This window comes from Sander lucioperca, chromosome 16, assembly GCF_008315115.2.
Source record: "Sander lucioperca isolate FBNREF2018 chromosome 16, SLUC_FBN_1.2, whole genome shotgun sequence".
Classification (NCBI taxonomy): Eukaryota; Metazoa; Chordata; class Actinopteri; order Perciformes; family Percidae; genus Sander; species Sander lucioperca.
The window spans coordinates 22,407,666-22,431,109 of record NC_050188.1 but is presented as its reverse complement, the minus strand read 5'-3'; the positions used below and the strand labels follow the sequence as shown (position 1 = coordinate 22,431,109).

Genomic DNA, 23,444 nt, shown 5'->3' with positions numbered 1-23,444 from the left:
GCATTCTTATATTGCATAGCAACACAAACAACCTGTCAATAACCATGTTTGACCCGTTTGACTGACTTTACCACTGTCCCACATTAGGCTAATTATACTGTCCCACTTTTCGAAACCACATTCCCTAAAGTGGGACACACAAGGTGCTTCCTGTTGATGATTGTTGCACCCTCATATATGACTGGACATTTGAGAGGTCATGAATATGATTTTGATAACATGACACCAAAACTTTGGCTAAGTAATAGTTTCACTGGCATTCATGTATTTATGGGGAACTACAAACACTAGACCTTGACTAGACCACATTAAGCAGTGTTGCACGCAATTCACCCTACCTATATATTTTGATAGGATGTGTCAACTGCATAAAGATGAATCTGCTACCCAGGTTCCTCTACCTGTACCAAACTCTTCCTTTAGCAATCCCAAGTAAATTCTTAAAAAAATTAGAAAGCATGATCTTATTTTTTATGGAGGGGGAAAAGTGCCCAGAAATAAAATTAAAACCCTATACAACACAGATTTTTTGTTTTTCTCTATTATTACTTCTATTATTAATAATATTGTCATTAACAGTATTACTATAATTTATTTTATTTGTGTGTTAAGTTATAACTGCAATTACTATTCTGTCTGAAAAAATCAAAGACACCGTCTCAGAAGAGGGACACTTTTTGATGATCATTAGACATTTATGGCAGAGAGCAAAACAAGAAACACTGTAAATTGGTGCTCATCCCGTTACACATAAAAACAAACAAACAGTGACATACCATAACTTGTCCATCCATTGTACAGTTTATTATCTTCTTCTTTAAACATGGAGTATTATTGCCTAATTGATAAACATTATCCACAGTCCTATGATAGTCAGGACTCATTATAACAAGGCAGCACCTCTGATCAGCTTCTAGTTGAACAAAACAATCCTTGGGTTGTGATGCTGACTGGATGGAGAAATAATTGAGCAGGTTTTGAGTTCACTTCCAACCATGATGCACACACTTCAGTGAAGTCCACATTGACCATCCAAACAAGTTTTTTTTTTTTTTAAAAAGTCTCTGAATAAAGGTGTTTTTGCATAACTGCTACAGCAGTTGATTAAGTGAGGCACTGCAATAAAAAGGCACTTTGGTAAATGCTGAGATGAACATAATGATATGGATCTATAGTCTATACTGACACTGTGTCAATTACAGTTATGATAATGAGGAGAAAATGTAACCTTGAGGAGAAAAGTAATAGACAAGAGAAACAAAACCAACAGACGTTCTACAGGCTCTGCTCAGTCCTGAAAGAGGAAGCAGGAAGTCCATATAGGTTTGGGTTACCATGACATGGAGCCATTCATGTTAACCAGGTCAGGACACTTGGAGGCTGGTCTCAGTTCAGTTTTATACTTCCCTCTAAGTTGTAGTGGAGAGGTTTGGTTAAATCCTGAGGTCACCACAAAACAGGGAAGTCCATTTTACTGAAGCCAGGGTCTCTGCGCAGCTCCCAGTACGTGTTGTTGCTCACCCACGTGTCATCGTTAGACTTCCTGCCGACACAACACAAATCACTCAATGATTGATTCACTTGAATGATTATCATATTTAAATAAAGTGATACTGGTCAAATGTTCAGGGTATTAAATTATTACACCAGTTCCAGAATAATGTTAGATAATAATATTAAATTAAACCGTCTTAAAACTGGATCATGAAATGAAGTTTTTGTGCCTTTATAATGTCATAACATTCTGTGGTCTAGCCGAGACCACATAAGATAAAATAAGATAGAGTTTATTAATCCCACACTGGAGAAATTCCCTCGTTACAGCAGCTCAAAAGAAGAAAAAAAAATAAATAAATCACACAGATCAGAATTAGGCATGGGCCGGTATACGATTCTGACGGTATGATAACCTTCAGCAAAAACATCACGTTTTCACGGTATTGCAATTACAGCTTCAAAATGTTTCATTTTTTTTTTAAGTGTCTGGGAAATTTTTTTTTTTTTCCCATTGAACACAATGTATTTTATTTTTAAACACACTGCACACTGGCAGGGAGACGGATTACTAAACTGCAGTCTCTCTCCTTCACCACTCATCACTCAAAAAACAGCTCATACCTTAGGAACCGTATGACGGAAAATGTTTTGAAAACCTTGACTTTTTCACCTTAAAAAAGGTAACCGGCCCATGCCTAATCAGAATAACACAACTACACATTAAATAGAAATAGGAAAAATATACAAAAAGTATTATAAGAAATAGAAATAATAAAATAATAATAGTAGTAATAATATAGATAGTGTATGTCAGAAATGTTTCTTATCTTTGTGTATAACATTTTTTATTAAAGAGATATTTTGCTGATTTAAATCCAGCTCCAGCTCAGGTCTGCAGAGCGTCTCACTGCTCAAGAAGCCAAACACCGTTCACCTAAACACACTGCCCACACAAAGATGACACAGAGCTGGTTTAAAATTGGAAAAGTATCCCTTTGAGCTAAAACAAATATCTGATCTAAAACATCTAGGAATATAAGGGAGGATTGTATTTTGAATTGTCTAGGTTTAACTATAAGTTATTACTTAATAGAGCATGTCAGAAGTGATGAGTCACATATCACTTCTGGAATGGATGTGATGTAATGGACAATCACATTAGAGAGAATTACTTTTTTAGTCATGAACGGTTATCTTAACAACCCGGTTTGTTCATCACAAGTCTGCAGACTGTGACAGCCACAGACATTTATACCACATAAGACACAGTGGCTGCTATGGAGGTGATCTCTGATCATGTGCGAAAGAACAATTTGGTTGAAAAAAGAAATCAGCAGCATACTTGAAAAAGCGTGGCTGGTGTGTCATGCTGTTGTCCTGCAGCACTTTCCTCCTCTCCCTCTGGAGTTGCTCTATCCTCTGTTTCTGCTCTTCTGCGCCTTCTGTGTTCCCCTCCTCCAACAGCCTGGACAAAGAACACAAAGAGAGTGAGTCAGGATAGGAAACAGTAGAAATTTGGTCGTACTAGATTGCCACTGCGATTCATCCCACTGATTCCTACACAAACAGGAACATTCTGGCATTCCTTGTCTCTGGGTAGATGTTAGCTATAGTAGTTGCAGCCGACTTGAGTATAATACTTTGGTGCAGAAGCTGCAGATAGGCCTTTTTCACAGCAGACATCTGACTTGTCATAGTGGGAAAAGGACAAGTGTTAGTGACAACTAGGGCTGCACGATATGAGGAAAATATGCGATAATGTTGTTGAATATCGTGATAACGATATTACTTGCGATGAATAAACCAATATTAAAAGTGTACTTAGGGACCGTTCGTTATTTAAGTAAGGGGCCACCGGAGGAGTTCTGTGGCCTCTAACCTAAAAAGACGTGACCCTCCCCTCGTCAGTAATAATTTTCCTATGACCCTCCAAAATGATTCAAAAAAATGGGATGACCCTCCCCTCGCGTGCAAGTTTGCACTTAACAAAGAAGTACAGATACCATTTGATTTTTACAGCCATGAAATACAGGAGTTAACCTCTGCATTCTCATCTTACACATCACACTCCTCTGTTATGGTGTGGTGGCCATTTCAGTAGATTTACTTACTAACATTGTTGTGGAAACACAATAAGCATGGAAACTAAATGCACACTTCATGCATTACTGCATTACTTCAAATACTAAGTTACTCCTCTAGTAAACTAGTATTCATATGAAATAAAACAATAAAACATTGAGACCATTCAGCAAAGGACACTGGGTAATAACAATTCAACACTGGTTGCTATGGACTCACTATCGTCATTGTATATTTTAGCACATAGGTAAAGCTGCCGAAGCTGAACATTATATTCCAAAACACATGTTTATTTTTAAAGTTTTTAAGTTACATTGTAACAATTTAACAATTCTCCCTTATGAAATCCAATCGCGGCACGGCTGTTTTGGAACGAAATAGACAGATGCTTAAATTCAACTAAAATGTACCAAACGCAGAAACCAAGCGCAGTCACACCATAAAACGTTAAGATACGTTGAGAAAAAAGATCCGTATTTTGCCGTAATCCAATGACAAAAAAAAAGTAATCCACAGCGATCAGTAGATCCACAAAAAGGTTAATTATACAGTGTATCCAGCAAGGTCGATATGAGCGTCACATACGAGGCCTCTCCACTTCGCTGTTTAAACAAAGTGGAATAAACGTATTAAAGTCCAAATCTACACAAAACCCGCAATCAATCAGTAAGCTGACATCACATTTATATACGTGGCATTTAGGAAACCTTTATTGCAAGGTTGGCACGGCAAGATGTCCAGACTAGTGCAACAGTAACTTTCGTTTTTTTGCGTCCTGCTGCTTCCCATCGTCAGCCAGGTAATATTTTTTTTACTAAAGCAGTACATGAAATCAGATGTATTACCTACCACCATTTAGTTGTTTTGTGTTATTTAAGATATTTATTTAATATCTGGTCATGCCAGATGTAATTATTCCACTCATTTTTTAAACAATGCAATTACCTGTTTGAGCCACCAGGGGGCAGTGCTCCTCCTGCACCCCCCCAGCAAACTCCGACCATGCGGTCAGAACCATCTGTTAGGGGGCCGAGACTGAGAGCTACATGGATAAATATGCACCAAACATGCCACTTTGAAATTTTGCTCTTTTCATGTATAAAAAAGTTGGGTGACCCCCCCACCCAGACTAAAAAATGTTGGATGACCCTCCCCTCAGAAAAATATAAAAAGACATGACCCTCCCGTATTTGCCTCCGGTGGTCCATTCCATAAATACCGAACGGTCCCTTAGTTCTGCTGCTTTTAATATACTGCTGAAATACAACACATTTTTTACATGTTGAATTAAAAAAAGTGAAAAGGAAATTTTTTCCAACATAAATGTGAGCCAGCATGCACAATACCAGGACCCTGAAACTGAAGCTGTGACATGGAAGTCAGCCATCATCATCATCATCATCATCATCATCTTATTATTTACACCTGTGCGTTTCCTACTGTGACATGTCAAAATGCCTTTTGCATTTACATTGTAAAACCATTTTCTAGTGACAGCTATGACTACTACTACTACTACTACTTGCGTTGACTAATTTGTTATTATTATTCATCCAACCAAATATGTATAATAACTTATTTGTTGGAGTTCAAAATCTTAAATTCTAAATTAAAACCTCTACACGAGTCAATAATTATTCTTGTGACTTCATTCCCCTGGATCTAAACTCCCATAGTCTGTTGCCATGGTTACGTTCATATTTCAGGCATTAACTGCTTCACACCACATGGGCTCTACTAGACTTGGCCCACAAAATCATGTTTGTAAAAATGTTTTAGGCCAAATGGTCTTTACATTCATTTAGACTACAGAGTTACCTGTAGAACCCATTATATTAGAAAATATGGTTAAACAGTAAAAAAAAAGTAATAAAATATCAAGTTTCTAAAATGGGTAGGGATGATGTCTGTGGACAAACTAATAGAAATCAAGACGACAGACAGATAGAGAGTGCCAACCTCTGGTCCGGCCTGAAGCGTGTGTCTGTGGGGGGCAGCAGAGGTCTCAGGGTGGAGTCCAGCTCATTTAACTCTACCGCCAACTGGGTGAAGCCATAGTACTGGTCGTGGTCCACTGGCATGGGGTCTACACACACACACAGACACACACACACAGACACACACACAGACACACACACACACACACACACACACACACATTAACAGCTGTCATGTCAATCTCAGTTTTGTTGTTTGAGTGCCGTGTTGTAAAATCGGTATAACCAACATTCCCAGGGACCAATCACTCACTTGCTCTCCAGATACACGTGGCAGAAGGTGGGTCTCCTTGAAAAACCGACTCGTGCCATTTTCCAAAGATGGAGTGTACAACTTTTCCTTTCGAATCTGTAACCACTCCCTCTATCTCGTTCACCGTAGAGCTCCATGATCTTGCCTACCAAAAAAAATGGAAGAGGAAAATTGTTTATGTGTGTTAGATGGAAGAAGTATATTACACAAAATGAGAGCAGACATCCTAAGTAACAAATTTAACACTTGTGATAAATAATGTATGATTTAATGTCAGTATTAAAAGGGATTGGATTCTTGCTGCGTAATTTTCCATGCTCATGGTTTGAAAATTCTGTTCCTATCTTTGTCCAGAAGATGGTGCTGTTTGCCTTGACAGTATTGCTGATACGCCATACTGAAAGTAAAACATGTCTGTTTGAGTTGGAAGCACTGCATTAAAGAAATCTGCAGTAATCTTTTCTTTAGAGAGGGGCATATTTGACATGTTTGTTCAGAGACGGGCAACTCTTAAATCTGGTGCTAAAAGCCAGGCAACTGTAATGATTACAAGGGTCTGACAGAGGTTCATGTGAATGTGACAAACAGATGCACACTAACAGTTGAGAACCAACAGTTTGTTAAGTACAAATAGGTGAAGTCTGTCTCTACAATGGAATGACACATGAAATGTTCTGGAGTGCAAGTCACATCCCACAGGGACTAAAACATGTTTTACCCAACTTCTTCACCCTCAAAAATCAATTGCGGAATAAAGATCAGCTTCTGTCATTCACAGTTGGAACAGTGATTTTAAAATCTGTGTTTCCTCACCTTGACAAATGTGATTTTACACTGGCAGGCGTCACTGTTAATATTTTTGATGGACATCTCTCCGTAGTGTTCGATCCAGCGCTGGCCGCTCAGGATGTTATGGATGCAGGACGTCACTTTGTTCCATTCGTAGTGGTCCCCAAACCTGGAGAAATCACAGACATAATGTACTTAATTTGCATGTTGGTTCATTCCAAAGTACTTACACTTGCAGCCTATACTGTGCGCAATGACGTGGACACTCATGCACATGCAAACACACACCCACACACAATAAGTAAAAGACTTACGCAGGTAGTGTGACATGGGTGGTTCCCATGGGAACAATTTCCATGGATTTGCCCCAGAATTTATTTTTCCATCGGACATCTAAAAAAAAAAAAAAAAAAAAACAGATCGCAAAATAACAGGTGAGTGCTTGTGACAATGAAAATTGCCATATTGTCTTAATTTAAATGTTCAAGGCTTTATCTGGTCTCCTCGGCAAACAGCGTCTTTTTATAAATCAGCTTCTTTATTCATGTGCACAAAGGGAAAAGCAAACACAGGCAGCAGTCTTTGTTTATAGCTGGCACAGCTTCTTTGTTTTTTTTTGTTTAAAGTGTCTACAAGTAAGGTCACATTAGGATAATCTGCACAGAGTATGTAGGTATCAATCACTTCATTATCATGCGATGGAAAGTTACAGAGTGATCACCGAGGGAACATGAGGTTAAATGAGGTTACCTAATCTCCCACAACACCAATTCTCGCTTTAAATATAACCTACAGCATGAGTCAAACACTCAGGAACAAAAGGTGTGGTCCAGACAGAAATGAGACGTTTATTCCAAACATGCTCTCTCCTGCTAACCTTGCCAAAAGGTGAAGTTCCTTGAATCAGAGTGACATGCTGACACAGGTGGGTGATGACTCACCTGGGAAATGAAGAGAAGAGATACAAGATGAGATAAAGGCACTTTATCAAAAGCTTCACACAGTGGACACTGCAGATCAGGACGTTGTATCATCAAAAACAAAAAGGTGGGAAAGGTGAAACCTATGACATTTTTTTTGTGCCAGCTATAAACCATTACTACATTTATTTTATTTTGAGAGATCAGTAGAATTACTGTAGACAAACAGACCACCAGAGAGACGAATGGCAGGTCAGTGTACAACTTTGCTGCTTTACGTGGTTTGCTACTGGATTGGAGTTTGTGAGAAGTCTTGTGAATTGCTTTCAAGCATAGAACAGAAAGAGGGCACTGTTCTTCCAGTGCACAATACCTTCAGTAATGCATCTGACCAGTGGTGGAAGAAGTATTCAGATCCTTTACCTCAGTGAAAGTACTAATGCCACACAGTAAAAATACTCTTTTACAATTTAAAGTCCTGCATTGAAAATGTTACTTAAGTAAAAGTTTATAAGTATCATTAAAAAAACGTACTTAAAAGGAAACAATCAAAACAGTTCTGTCAGTCAACTAGTGTTTAATGGTCTAATCATTTCAGCTGGACTAGTAGGCCTGTATATTGTTGGGTAGTTTAATTAATAATAAAACAGCATATTTTATAAACTACATGTGCTTTGTGTGCAAAAATCTTAATTTGTAAAGTAACTAAAGTGGTCAGATTAATGTAGTGGAGTAAAAAGTACAATATTTCTCTCTGAAATGTAGTGTAGAGTAGAAGTAGAAAGTGACATGAAAAGAAAAGACTCAAGTAAAGTACAAGTACCTCAAATTTGTACTTAAGTACAGTAATTGAGTAAATGTACTTACATGTAGTTACATTCCACCACTGCCTCTGACATGAGATACCATAACCACTGACAATTAATTTGACAATTACATTTCAATGCTTAAAAATACTAAATGTAACACACACACACACACACACACACACACACACACACACACACACACACACACACACACACACACACACACAGGGAGTGTATTCCCATGCAGTGAATCATGTGTGTGTTGTAATGTAACCTCTACCTGTTCAGCTATAAACTTGAAGCTTTTATCAGGTCTGTCACACTCGTATGTCTCTCCCAGGACAGGGTTAAAGGGTTTACTTCCTGCTCGATGGTAGGTGGATGCATATGCAGATATTGCAAATGTAGCGACATACACCTGCACAGAAAAGCAGAGGGGATGAATTACATTAAGTATTGGTACATTTGTCACCATGAGGTTGTGAACATGACTGTGTGTACAATGTATGTGTATGACACCACCAACTTTGTTTACATGGGACTACTGTATGGACATATAAACTGTGTGTGTGAGTATGTTCATACATAACATCATTTTAGGTAGAAAAATATTTAGGTGCAAGTGCGCCTCAACTATAAATAAATAAAAAAAAAAAAGTCTTCCAAACCGTCCTAGGAAGAAAAAAACTACAATTGAAAGCATCTTGCTTGCAAAAATAAAATATTTATTAAAGCCTCTAACAGAATAGTGCACAGAGCAAAAAACGAACATCAGAGTAGCTTTTAAAAATCTGCCTGAGGAAGAGAACTAAGCTCGAAACGCATTTCTTATCTATATTTGTTCATCTGTTTCTCACTTTAGTTAACACATGTACATCAGAAACTAAAATCATTTATTAAAACCATGTAACTTCCAACTGTCTTTTTCCTATTATACAGTAAGTGCATGTGCCAATGTTCATGTGAGACTGCTTTGTGCATGTGTGTAGGTGTACAAATAACTCCGTTCATTAGACCCTCTCTTAACTGTTTGTACATTCTTACATGGCTCTATCTAGATCTTGCAGGTTTGTACATGCATTATCATCAAGTGTGTTTTTTTTCCCCTCTCACCATGCGCTGGTAAGGGTCATGGGTCTGGTTGGCGGTGTCCAGCAGCTCACTGTACTCCAGCTCCTCACACAGCCTCTGCAGGGTGTTGAGTGGCTCATTGAGCTGTACTGGCATGGCCACCTTGGACAGGTCCTTGCCGATGTTGTTCCTCAGGATGTTCCACAGGCTCACGCTGCTGGTGGGGCTGGTAGAGGGCAACACGGAGCGCCGATGAGCCAGGGTCACCACGCTGCTAACTAGAGGGGAGAAGTGTGGAGAGAAGACTGGTGAGATTTTTAACAGCGGAGACAAGTGAGTGTGTGTGAGAGCTGAAATGGGAGAGAGGGAGTTGCTTGAGTGTGCGCATTGTTTAAACCAGATGTTGTAAAATCTCTAATGTTCAAAGCCGAGTTGATGGAGATAGGGTATGTTGTAACTTCAGAGGTGGCACTTTAAGTCTGGCAATACAACTTGTTTCACCCAATGTGAACACGCTGCAGTACACCTGTCTAAATGGAGCATGGTGGTGTCCCATCATTGTCTAAATGCTGTTTGAGAGGCAAATAAGGAAATTCTGGGAGATGTTTCAGTTTGACTGAATGGGTGTGTTCCTTGGATATTTTTTGGGAATGAATATGGTCGAATTTGATTATACAAAACAAAATATTGACACAAATATCTGTATCAGCATCAATACAAAAATACTCATCATACTGGCATAAGCCTTCAGAAACCCATTTAACGCACTAAAAGAAAAAATCTAGATAAAGACAAATACGGAAGAGATTAAACAACCAATATCTTGACATTTTCATTTACCCCTTTCTCTGCAGACGCTAATCATACTCTCCATATCTCTCTGGATCTAAACCAGATGAAAACCAAACTTTCTATTTGCAACTCTAGTCATTGTAATTCAAACCCTACCAGCTACCCGACGGCAAAGGTTGTGGCTAGTTGTGGCTTGTGAAAATCTAACACCATCTTCAGCAGTGAATAAATGATGCCTCTACACAGATGCTTTGTCACATACTGAATGAGGAAACATCGTACTGAGTTTGTAAACACGTCTGGGAGTCGGTGGTGGTCATGTTCAACACATTTCTCTAAGCAGGTGAGTCATTTCAATGATTCCAGACATTTAGAATGTATTTGATGTCAACACTTGCACAAAAGCACACAGAGGTTTAGTCACAATCGCACCCAAGTGCCCTAATGTGTGGGGTCTACTTGCCGCAGCCGAGCTGTCAAGCGCCAGTGTGACGTCATGGGAGCGCCGTAACTGTTTATACTCGCGCGTGGTGGTCGCGCCACTAGTTGCAGTCTTCTCCTGAACAGAGGTGGCGCTAATGAGGAAAGGCTACAGACTTTGCCATTTCTACAGACCAGAAGAAGAAGAAAAAGGTAAACAACGGCAGAACTGGCAGCAGCATTGAAGTCAATGCTTCGATTTGATTCGATGACCTACTTCGTCGGATCAAGCCTTTCATTCGCCATAAAAGAACTCATCTTAACCCAGTAAGTTTACAAGAGAGACTTGCAGTCACTCTGAGAGTCCTGGCATCCGGTTGCTCTCGAGCTTGTTCGTGCTTCCCGTTTCCGCTTTGTCGCGCGCCGCTGAAAAAAATAGAGTGGTGCGCGCCCTCTGGTTGCGCACTCAAAATCCTGGCACCCCAGAGAGATCTACGTCATTTTGACATTGCATTGGTGCGCGCAAGCTCAGTTACGGCGACTGTAAAACAGCCTTAAGACAGACAAGCCCTGCCTCTTTTTGACAGAATACGGTCTCTTTGCGCTGTCTCTGTCTTTCTCATTGTGGAGGGAGTTGATGTCCTCACACACACACACATACAGAGACGCACAGCTTGTTACTGTATCATGTACCAGAGTTGTGTCTCTCACTGCCTCCCTCGTTGCTGTAGGTATCCATGGAGACGCTGTCACTGACATCACTGATATACGAGTCATCGTCAGACACCTGGAGACAGAAAATCAATGTTGAAAGGTCAGCGAGCGACCAGAACGTAGAATCAAGGACAAAAACCCAACGAACCCAAAAGTCATCAGAATAGAAAAAAAAAAAAAAAAAAGTGCACCCAGTGTACAGCATGTTTGTTGTGACTTGCAGGTGTTAGTTGTGCTAAAACCAGCTGTGTTGGGGAGGATCTATGAGTAAAATAAGACATAGATTACTTTTCCTGCACAACTAACCCTTCATTAGACTTGAACTTGATTTGTTTGACCATTGTAGTGCTGAAACAAATAGTAAGTTAATTGATTATAGTCAAAAAATCTCGCAAAAAAAAAAGTTTACGATTTGCTGCTTTTTTTTCTGCTCTACATCATTTTAAACATACAAAATAAGTCATCTGCACCTTGAAACTGTGACGGGCGAAACAATTAAGATGATTAATAGACCAATGCATTTGTCTTTGAACATAGAGAATAAGGTAGTAGATATTGTCTCACCTCATTCTCAGAAGAGGAAGAGGAGAGGAGGTATTCCTGCGCATCGAAAAACTCTGATATGGACTCTGGGATAGAAGCTTTGCTCTCATTGGACACCTGGTGGACCAAGGAGTGGGAGCCACCTGGACATTCCTGATGATAATTAAAAAAAAAGTCAGCTGAGTGAAATTGGACCTGTGGTGATAGGTGGTGGACATGTGTGATGTGATGCAGAACCAATGTTTTTGAGTCACAGAGACACTCACTGAGGCATAGGCGCTCTTCAAACCCATAACCTGCGCTGGCTGTGGCGCCTGCATGTCGATGGTGTGCCTCAGTCTGTCTTTTTCTGCCACTAGGGAACTAAAGGCTGATTTCAGTGTGGTGTGGACTGGAGAGAAGCAAACGCCAGACAGAAAAACAGGTGGAGAGTTGTCATGGAAACTATCTTACCATGTAGACGCACACGCTTACAAAACAAACTGCAAACTAGCAGACATCCCAGCAGAAACTCACTATTGTTGGCCAGCCTGCAGAAGTCCTCCTGTAGACGAGAGGCGTCTGTAGGCGAGTCCGGGGATTCAGGACAGACCTCCTGGGTGTTTGACTCAGTGGTGGAGAGATTGGGGTTGGAGGCGTGGAGACGGGGGGATTGGGAGGAGATGCAGCTTGGGACCTGGTGGACAAAAACAGAGAAAGGTGAAGAGCTGTAAGCCATTATTTTACCTTCATTTCCCACCGTTGATTAATTGTAATTTAGTTTCTTAATAATTCTCAAAAGAAAAGCTGTGCGTACCTGTAGCGTGGCTTTGGTTTCTTTGCCATTGTTTTTGGATCGCCATCTCCTTGGCCTCTTCTCTTTTTTGGGCATGTCGTAATTAGACGCCTGTGGTACCACGAGAAACAGAGTTCTTAAGGGATTAGTAAACAAAATGACATTCCGTTTTGACCAGAAAAAAAGTTTTACCCTTCATCAGTCTTACATACGTATATTCCATGAGTAAGATCAGTATTTTAGTTCTTACTCCCTTGGAAAATCAGTCACTTTTCTGTTACACCCACAAAGTTGGCAAATGCATTTCCATTGAATATTTCAGCAAATAGCTTTGATAAAGTAAACACCTCTACATTTTGCATGACAGCGAACTTAATCTGTGTGCCTGTGCTTACTTGTAGTGCACTAATGGCTGGGGCTGAGTATGTGCGATGGAGGACCTCCATGCTCTTCAGCAGGAGGTTGAGTTCGAGCAGGTACGATTCACATTCCTCCAAGTCTGGCGTGAAAGAAAGATTATTATTAGATGAAAGTTTGGGTGCGTGCGATGGTGAGAGATAATATGAAACGTGAAAGATTCACTGCAGTGAGACACATTTTAAAAAGGAACTGTTGACAAGGCGGGGCGACAAGCAAGCAAAGAGACAATTTGTGACAAAATAACAACCAACCTTTGCCGCAGTTGTTCATGTCCTCTGAGGAATGGAGCCAAGAACTGACCTTAGCCTGGTGGACTGACGCCTGCTTAGTGAGAGTAGCCCTCTGTTTTAGAGGGAGAGAAGGATGAGACAGATGAGAGAGGGTGAGGCATATGCAACCTCACATAACTGCATCCCTACTGTGTCAAATCTAAGGGAACAACTATGTTTTCTACAAACGAGCAAACGGAAAACAACTTACTTTTCTTAGGGAGTCATTGAGGGAGGGGGAGGATGAGGCGTGGGGGTGGAAGAGGTGCCTCTCATGGGGATACATGGCAATCTCGTTCTGCCGAAACACGCGGTGATGACGCAGCTTTGACACCCACTCCTCAAACAGCTCCGGAGACTTCACCTGGGTGCCATAAAGTCAAATTAGGAGCAGTAACTGGGAGACGGCTGCTGTCAGTGTATTTGTACGAAACAGAAAAGAGTAAATAAGAAAGACAGCATGTAGGTGTTCATGCATTTGCGTACATCTATCTATGAGAGATGGCACTGACTCACGTTAACATGGGTGTCAGGAGTTACCTTTAAGTGATAGATGTTATTCTCTGTGTCCAAGTCGATGCACATGGCTTTTTTCTTGATTGACATGACAGAGAGGCCAACATCAATGCAGCCATGGAGCTTTCCCTTCTTCAGCTGTGAACACAACACTTTGTAAGCGTGTCTGTTATGTGTCGTAATGCAAGAATGACAGACAGAGGGCGCTCTTGAGGTAATACCTACATCAGTTCCACGCTTTGCATACTTCAAGATGCCTTTCTCCAACACAAAGAATCTCTAAGTGGGAAGAAATCAAACAATCAATATTTCTTCACACAAATTACTCAGTTTTCAGTTCTTGCCACCCATGAATCACATGTTTATTGCACTCTTAGATTGTACAATAGTAAACACCAATAAAAAAGACATTGTACCCGTTGTACACCACTTTCCCTTGACCCTGCCATTCAAATTGCTGCAGCAGGGAAATAAGTAGCAGTATAGATAACGACATAGAAACAGCTTACAAGCACATCTTGCTCACTTTAGTTTTACAGTCAAAAAAGAATGCACTGATAAAGCATTTCGACAGTACCCGAAAACCTCCTTGTGAGTTTAAATATTGTCTGTTTACGTGGCTATTCAATCATGTTGCAAGGCAGAACTTTCCAGGTATGCACACAGAAGAGGGGGAGGAAGATGAGTCAGGGTTACAGTATAATCAGCTGGGAATACAAAGAATGGAAAGCAGGAAATACAGAGGACTATAATGGTGAGGAGGAGGAAATGTGGAAATAGCCTGAGGTATTAAAAGATAACATTTAGGTTGGACTGAAAACATTGCTGGTTCAGTCCTGCTATCATCAGGTAAGAGATCACAACTGATGTAGAAACACCCATGTACAGTATTGCTGTATTTCTTTACCAAAATGGACATGAGGCATTTTAGAACACAATCTATCCTTTTAGGAAACACCGCGAATAAGTGCAAACTGCTGTGGCTTACTATCTGACACCCTCTGTATCAAAAGCAATCAAGTTCAGAGTGAAAATAGGTCTTTGGTTTAACAAAAAGGCAGCAGCAGTGTTCTATAAAAAGACGTGTTCCAATGCTGTTGCCTTCTTGGGCTGTAAAAGGCCTCACCTTATGCCACCCCTTCATGGGCCACTTCCTCCTCTTGAGCAGAAAGCCCTCCTGTCTGTCAGGCTCCTGCATACTGGCGGGAGCCCCCCTGAGCCCCTCTACAATCTCCCAACTGTCCTGAACGGAGACACAGGAGCAATAGTGTTAGACAGAAATTTCCCTTGGAATAACAGGAGGTATAACACAATCTAAACAGAACACATATCATCATCTTCACTGGGAACAACCTCTAGACTGTAAATAAAGATGGCCGACACATCTCCACTTTCTCCCACTGTACAAAAGTGAAGCCAAACTATCCCGGTTACGGGCGCTGCCTTCTTGTAATTTTGGAGCCAGAGTCTGCGCAAGGAAATCAGGCTGTATCTAAGTCCCGCCCTTACACCCGCCCGACCAATCGCGAGTCAATCACAGCTGTCAATCATGAAGTTTCAACACGTTTTTATAACATCAAATAACTAAATTAAAACCAGTCTTGAATAAACAATTAAACAAATATCAGTGTGATAAGAATTACCTAAAATGACAGAAACTGTACTTTTTAGTTTGGCACAGGTCCCATCTGCTAATATTGAGGGGGCGGGATGTATTACCTATACTGCAGCCAGCAGCCAACCAGGAGGCGATCGAGATGTTTTGGCTTCACTTTTGGGGAGCTGTCAAGCTGTCCATCTTTATATACATCTCTATAGAACAGCCCTTAAGAATTGAATCAATTTCACACACACATGCACAGTAATAAGATTTGACCTGCTTTGATATGAACTGAGAACAAATGCTAAAATTCTAACAGTGGCTACGAGCACGTTTTGTTAACACATCAAAAACTCCAATACTGTACATCAAACTACCACACACACACACATACCTGGTTACTGTCGTGCTTAGAGGAGCCGCTGCTGTCACTGTGAGTGGGTGACGTCGATGGCATCTTTTTGCGACTTGACTGCTTTCTGCCCACCGTTGTCTCGTTTCTGTGGAAACAGCAGCAACAGAGATCACAGCAGAGCCGCCAGGAGCATCACTCTGACCTTTGAAGGCCACGCCACAACAGTCAGCACTGCGGAGAAAGGTTAAAAACGTACTGATGTCAGAGCAGCACAAAGGTTATTTTAAAAGAGGAGAGCAGCAGCGTGCAGGACACGACAGATAAAAACAGAGGAATCACTTACTCACTGTGTGTCTGACTAACTATGAGCAGTCTAATTGAGAATAGAGAAATCCCCAAAGTATATTTGCTTTAAGGAAGCTACAGACACAAATATCCAGAAATCGTTATCACGAGCTCTCACGCACACACAGTTCAGGGTTCAACTAGCACCATGCAAATTCAGATGCATTCTGACTGACGTCTGGCTTTGTGCGGGCTGTGATACTTTCAACCTAAGTGCACACAAAAACTCAAATAAATGTTAAAAGTCAGTATCTATAGCTGTGGTGGTACCAGAAATGTTTTAGGATCAAAGGCCCACATGTAAACAAGCATGTGAACTTCAGGAAAACAGCAAACATTCCCATTGGAATGTGCAGAGCATCTATCATTGAAAAATAATAAATACAAGTTATGACTCCAGACGCAACTAAACCACGACCACGTAAAATATGTCCAAAACCTATTTCTAACACTAAGCGGCTCATATACATAAACATTTAGAGCCCACACCATCTGCATACTGCCTAAGTTGAGAACCTGATCCTTGCTGTTTCACCAGTGGCTGGTTCCAGCAAACAATTGCTCCTTCCGCAGCCTTCTCCTGTAATTGTATTTCAGATTTAAAATGTGATTTTTTTCTTTCATGTGTTGATCAAATGTTGTGTATCTGAAGCTCTGCCAGGTGGCACAGAGGGTCCATGTCAAGCTTGCTCTGATTTGTTCTAGAATTTGTTGTTATCGTTTTGCAAAATGCTGCTGTCCAAATTTATGATTCCAAACTAGCCGCTATTAAAAACAAAAGAATTAGTTTGTTTTGCTCTACACGTATATGACAAGTTTTGCGTTAAGTCTCGACATAATTATAGATATGCACTGTACACGTTTATGGTAAAGGATGAGCAGGGAACACGACATTCTCACTGTGATGTAACATTCATTCCTCTCACGCCCCAACCTGCCTGTGTAATGTATTTTATACCTCTGTGTGTTTTAATGCCCAGCCTGATATTATCAAAGACTAATCTCAGGTGTGTTTAAGTGGATTTGTGTACTGTACATGTGAGCAGGGCACATCTCTTTCTGGTTATTCAACCCAGTGAGGGAATGCTTTTGTGCTTTGTGGGTGCTCGCATGCAAATTTGTGTAAACTCTTGGATTTTAAGCATGCTGCAAACTCCATCCTCTGCAAACGGTCTGGTGGTTTGTGTGTGTGTATTCTGTAGTTCCCCAAGGCCTCGCTTACAGTCAGTACCCTGGTCAGGACGTGAGTCATCAACAGGAAAGAATGTGCTCTGTGCTTCGATACCCCAGACACACCATAACACACAGCTAGCTACGGTCAACAGTGGGCTAAAAGCAGCCTGAAACACAGTGGACGGCCCAGTTACGCCACGCCTCTGGAGCACAGACTAAAAAGACAGACAACAGATTAGAGTAGGCTTCAAATGATAAACTTGGGGAGCTCAAATTAGCCTAGCTCGTCAAGTCGTTCTGTTTGCAGTTTGCACTTTTCAGGCTGTGACATGCCTGGCTTCTTCAGCTGCATCTGTAGCTTTATAGAATCAAGTTCAGGAATTCACACACAACTTCTGCATATCTTCATCTCATCTCATTAGTAGGAGCTCAGGGCCTGGATGGTAAATTTCCAGCACAGACTGCAGTCATGATTATAAACACAATACGTGGTGAGTAAGGGCAGCAGCATAAAGCACCACTTTACATAACACACTCAGCCCTGCCTTTATTCCCTCAGCCTTTTCCCTTTCACACAACTCAGCAGCAAAGTTTGCAGCAAAACACTTCCTTTGAGTAAAACCTCACTTGCCACTGCATCTGCGCACAGATTTAGTTTGGGAGTGTCACTACCTCCTTACCACATACCACACTTCACAAACTTAAAAGCCTGTATGAAAGCTGTGTATTAGTCTAGAACACTATCTGCCACAGATGAACTTTTGAAGCAGAGACATGTTAGTCCCCAAACATCCCACTGAGTGCCCTACTTACCTCGACTGAGTGATTACTGTAGTATTGTACACCACTGAGCCTCCTGCACTGTAAGACTGTAAGACTAGAAGTGCTGGGGTTTTGCCTTTAGACTTACGTAATTGGAGTCAATCATTAATAGCACAACAGCTTGTAAATTATCTGTTAAGATGGAAAAGGGGTCATTCTCATGGCAAGGGCCAATCCCACAGAGTCACAAGGCCCAAATGAGGGAATAAAAGGTTTAAAGGTGATAGAAGTGAGACGTTTTGTCTGGATGTATAAAAGTGTGACAACAGTGGGGTCTGCATGGGACACCATGAGGTAACATTTGTATAACATAAGTTCTGTGTGGTCTAACTACAAACCTGTGTGCACAGTAAATAGATCTACCTTGGGTATGCTCTTCTTCTTTTTTTCCCCCTCTAGCATATTTTCTCTTTCACTGCACTGTGGGAAAAAGTACCTATACTTACCTTACAATGAGAGAAGACCTCTTCCTTAAACTTCATTCTTTAAGATGGGACTTAAAACCAGTTTCTAGGGTGAGCACAGACCTGCTTGAGACACCATGAGCCAAAAGCAGAGATGCAAATACACACAAGAGTAGAGCCCTTTCTTCTACTTGTCTGATTTCCCGCAACCAACAAAGTGCTCAGCCCCCTAAAATGGCCACCACACTAAGCACTGGTGCTCCCTCAAAGCTCTCGCATGACAAACTTTGTTCCTAGGCTGAAATGCACTACAGGAATGCCGCTCTTAAAAGGCATCGTTCAACTAAAACTCAAACAGTTATTTAACAAGTCATTAAGGTTAGAGCTGTAACAATTCCAAATTTTGCTGTACAATTAATTGTCTCAGAAAGAATTGCAATTAACAATATGATTGCCTCTCAGTCTAATTTAAAAATATTTATTTATTACTTTTTTTACACAAAATAAAGTTTTGAATGAATCCCAGGAGATGCCTTTTGGTTATATATCACTGTTATGTGACCCACGTAGTGTAGTAACACAGGTACACAGCCTATGAAGTAAACCACGCCTCTTTATTATCATAAAACATTTTTTGTAACTGTACCCCTCCCCCCCCCCTTGTCATTTCTGTTGCTATGAACCTATATAGGGGTCAAGTGCCAACAACTAACATCGCATAACAGTCTGACCAAGAATTAGTTATATTATTACAATTTGGCATATACAAAATCAACAATTTCCATCAACAGGCTTAGTCCTTAAGACCTTAGCTGATGTTAGCAATTAATTACGGTTAAACAAAGAAACCGCGATTATGTGAAAATATTGACAATTAGACAATTATGTAATAATTGTTACAGGCCTAAGTAAGGTACACCATAGCTACCGGCACCACATATTGTGTATAACAGAAAGCCCTGTAGCTTTCATGAAGCTAAGCCTCATCTGATGTTCACCAGTTTCCATGACAGGAGCTCAAGACAACTAGCCTAAAGCCAGAAGAATTGTCAGACTGGAGTTTCGAGTCCTGGCATGACAAAGACGCAGACATAGATTTAGCAGCCAATCCATCTGCTTTCTGCCTATACACATTCTTGCAACAGCAGGACTGCCGTCAACCCAACAATCCAAATCCTTGTAGGCTATATCCTCCCCATTACTGGCTGACTGGGATTGCAAAAAGGTCCTCACAGATGGCCCATCTGTGACTCTACCTCCAATAAAGCGTCAGAATCTTCCGGTAAATCTTCTTCACATTAAAGCTGTGCATCATCCGCTTATTATCAAACAGAGTGGGTTTTAAATAGACTCACATATGGCTATATTATCTGGCTACTTCATACATTAACACCCTTATTTTACAAAAAAGTAGAGAAACTGATGTGCGGCAGCATATGGTTTTGCATTGGTTGGTGGCAGTAGCACTTAGCTTATCTGACCCGTGACATGATGTCTGACTGAGGGTTTTAAACAGTATTTTTCATCTGGGAGTAATACAGTGCCTGCATTTCCTGTATGCAGGCAAAGGAAAAACTGATGTGGGCATCAGTGAGTGATCAAAGAGGTAAAAAGCAGCCCCAATATGGCATTCAGCAGTCAGTTATTTTCATGTGCACTCAAAGAGAGACAAAAAGAGAACAAGCTTGTGAGCCAGCATTCCCATAGATTCATGACCGATGTATTTTTGAAAAGCCACATCACAAAAGATGTCTCTCCGTCTCTTTCCTGCTGAGACAAGGGACACTTCGTGTTACTGCTCAATCACGGGTTGCTATGGATACAAAAAAAAAAAAGGCAAAGGCAAGAATATATTCAGTTTGTGTTTGTTCTTAATGGAAAATCTGAGGGCATAAAACATGGGGCTATTTATAGAACCTGTGCCGTTACCAGCAGAAACATGATTTCACATGAGAGTGTCAGAGTCGACCAGTCGGCTTGGCTGGAAGTAGGGCACAACATCCTATAACCTTATAAAACCATAAGAGATTACAGACGGGCTATTCTCAGATTGGCCACTTGGTGTATTAGTCAAGGCAGAAATGCTCTGTATGTAGTTACCAGCTTTTAAGTGGGTGTTGTGCAAAGGAGAGAGTGACATAGAGATAACTCAGTGAGTCACATTGGCCATGCTGGATGTTCACGCCCAGAAATGTTAGAGCAAGAACAAACATTTGTGCTGAACTGTAATCAGCTGACTGATAGACTTCACTGATTCCTGGGGCACAATCCTCTGTTGGCTTGAGATCATGGAAGTTTAACAGGACCTGCCTGGAACAGCACCCCCTGAAGTCAGTAGGGATTAAGTCTGTGTCTTGCTCAAGGGCTTTTTAACAAGGCAGAGCTACATGCCAACACATGGGTTTGAACCCAGATTGTTGCGTTGCAGAGCAGCCTCTTACTACTTTTACTCTTTCTGGGACTGCAACTAATGATTATCTTTATTACCAATTAATCTGGCAATTCTATTCTTGATTAATTGATTTATCACTTTGTCTATGAAATGTCAGATTCCCAGAGCGATCTTCAAATGTCTTATTTTGTCCAACCAACAATACAAAAAGCTATTCAGTATAAAAACAAAATACACCAGTGAAAAGTAGCACATCCTTACTTTCAGGATCCCCACAAACAAGCTGGCCATGTTGGTTAAAACATGACTTCCAAGAATGGATTATCCAAATAGTTGCAGATTAATTTTCTGATTTATCAACTAATCGTTTCAGCTGTAACTCTGCCTGCCAGATTAGACAGAGAACTGTCAGTAGTTTGCATAATGGATTTTTGAACATAGGAATTAGGGATGTCCAGATCCTATCACGTGATCGGAAATCGGGCCCGATCACGTGGTTTCAGACTCGATCGGAATCGGATGTTACCTCCCGATCAGGACTCGGATATATATGTATATATATTCTCATTATTTTTTAACACATCTATAGTTATGCGGTGGCACAGAGTTAGACCCTTTTGACTCCACACAGAAACAGCAACGCGTGCGGCATGACATCACTTTGTTGCAGAGACGCTATTGGTTAAATGCCGGCAAAGTAGAACACGGAAGCAGCTTGAAGCGGAAAGCGCGAGTATGTCTGCGGTCTGGAGGTATTATAAAGTTGATGACAACAACATTGCCATAGCAAACTGTGAGATATGTAACAGAAGTGCTCTGTTTGTTAACAGAGTTGTTGAATGTTAAAATAAGGTGAATTAAATAAAAAATAAGGAACATCCTAGATCTGTTTTTTCGCTCTTCTTTATTCTTTTTTATATATTATAGAAGTATCGGATCGGGACTCGGTATCGGTAGATACTCAAAATCAAATGACTCGGACTCGGACTCGAGGGCAAAAAAACCTGATCGGGACATCCCTAATAGGAATTGTAATTAAACCCATTTTATACCCTTCTCCATTATTTTCTGTAATGTAAAACTCTTCACATATTCTATAACGTCATTACAGCTCTGTGATGTGTTAACAACAAACTTCAGGGGTACAGTTGTGTTTACACTAGGTTGGGTACTGGGCTGGCATTGTGTGCCCACAGGCAGTCTGTGAATGGCCCAGTGATTGATAGTGATGCCATCACCACTCATGCATAAAGTGATCCTGTCTGAAATAATAGGTGCTAGGCCAAGTATTGATTTACAGTATAATAAAAACAAAGCCACTCAAGCGCAACAAAAGCCTGGAGTAAAAAAAATACTTAACGGCTCATGGTCATTTCATTAATTAATAGCGAGTAGGATGCAATCAATAGTAGAGTAATTTACATTTAGAAAATAGTGAACATATTCAAATGTTTGTTTTGTTCAACCAATAGTCCATTACCAAAAGATAATTCATTTTATTACACTGAAGCCTAAGAAAACTAGCAAATATTCACTTTTGAGATGATGGAACCTGGAATGACAGATTTTTTTTTTTACCATTTTTTGCTGAAGAAATTACTTATTATCAAAATTGTTGCAAAGTGTATGTTGACTAAGGATGTGTGTGTAGCCTCCTGGGAAACATACTGTACTCAGTAGGCCTACTGCACATGAAAAACACAGGCTATTGCTAAAAATACTGTCCTTTCTAAAAAAACAGAAACACTGCCATACTGTAAACTTAACAAACAACTTTGAATGAAGGTCTCCCATCAAATCAGACCAGCCTACATCCTCACTACTTATTTAATATGAACACACTGAATAACGTTAAATGCAATGATAACAGTTTGCTTATGCTGGGGGGTGATGTCTGCACAGCAACCAATTCGGATTGGTTAAATTATATAGTCATGACTCTACGGGAACAAACCAACAAACCACAGGTGTCCCGTTTAAATTCACAGCCCTGCTCAGTTCCTGTTGCCAACAGCCAACACAGCAATTCAAACTTGTCAGCGAAGGCAAAATGTCCAATATTCCATGTGGTCGTGAACCCTGCGCTCACACAGCCTCGATAAAACTCAAACAGTATGGGCACATCAAACGGGCACACGGAGGCACCAAATGGCACGAGAAAGTCCATTAATAATTCTATCGAAAGCGATATTTCACTTCAGCGCTGAAACAGTGAGCTAAAGCCACGACAGAAGCGCTGTCAACTCTGCCGCTTTGTTCAAACGGAAGCCAGACATTAACCGCAAAAACAGAAACATCATTTCACATGGTTATGAGTATTAATGACAGGAAATGCTTACGGTTCTGTGGCGAAAGCTACAGCATCTTATCCTGATGGTAGAGACATACCTGGCTTTGGGTTACTGCTCCACCTCGTTACAATGCCGGGGAGCTATGTGGAGGAGGAGGGTCTGCTTAGAGGGCAGGAGTGACTGACGCTCTACTGA

The 23,444-nt window shown here is 40.7% G+C and overlaps 1 protein-coding gene across 4 annotated transcripts; it reads right to left on the bottom strand.

Annotated features, from left to right (window-relative positions):
- Window positions 1-778: 778 nt before the first annotated feature.
- On the bottom strand, window positions 779-23,405 carry LOC116066857 (oxysterol-binding protein-related protein 3-like). Of its 4 annotated transcripts, none has more exons than XM_035992924.1 (23): window positions 23,298-23,404; window positions 15,862-15,967; window positions 15,587-15,665; window positions 14,994-15,110; window positions 14,093-14,146; window positions 13,892-14,005; window positions 13,563-13,715; window positions 13,334-13,424; window positions 13,058-13,161; window positions 12,684-12,773; window positions 12,404-12,563; window positions 12,154-12,278; window positions 11,909-12,040; window positions 11,324-11,417; window positions 9,461-9,696; window positions 8,628-8,765; window positions 7,496-7,559; window positions 6,933-7,011; window positions 6,643-6,787; window positions 5,830-5,974; window positions 5,539-5,665; window positions 2,840-2,962; window positions 779-1,543 (listed from the first exon to the last, which is right to left on the bottom strand). In XM_035992924.1, the coding sequence occupies exons 4-23, from the start codon at window positions 15,063-15,065 to the stop codon at window positions 1,447-1,449; spliced, it is 2,343 nt and encodes a 780-aa protein (XP_035848817.1). In that variant the 5' UTR covers window positions 15,066-15,110; window positions 15,587-15,665; window positions 15,862-15,967; window positions 23,298-23,404; the 3' UTR covers window positions 779-1,446. The 4 variants fall into 4 exon arrangements, with proteins under 4 accessions (XP_035848817.1, XP_035848818.1, XP_035848819.1 ...); XM_035992925.1 differs by having other exon boundaries at window positions 15,587-15,692; window positions 15,862-16,053; window positions 23,347-23,364; XM_035992926.1 differs by having other exon boundaries at window positions 15,587-15,692; window positions 23,298-23,318.
- Window positions 23,406-23,444: the final 39 nt, after the last annotated feature.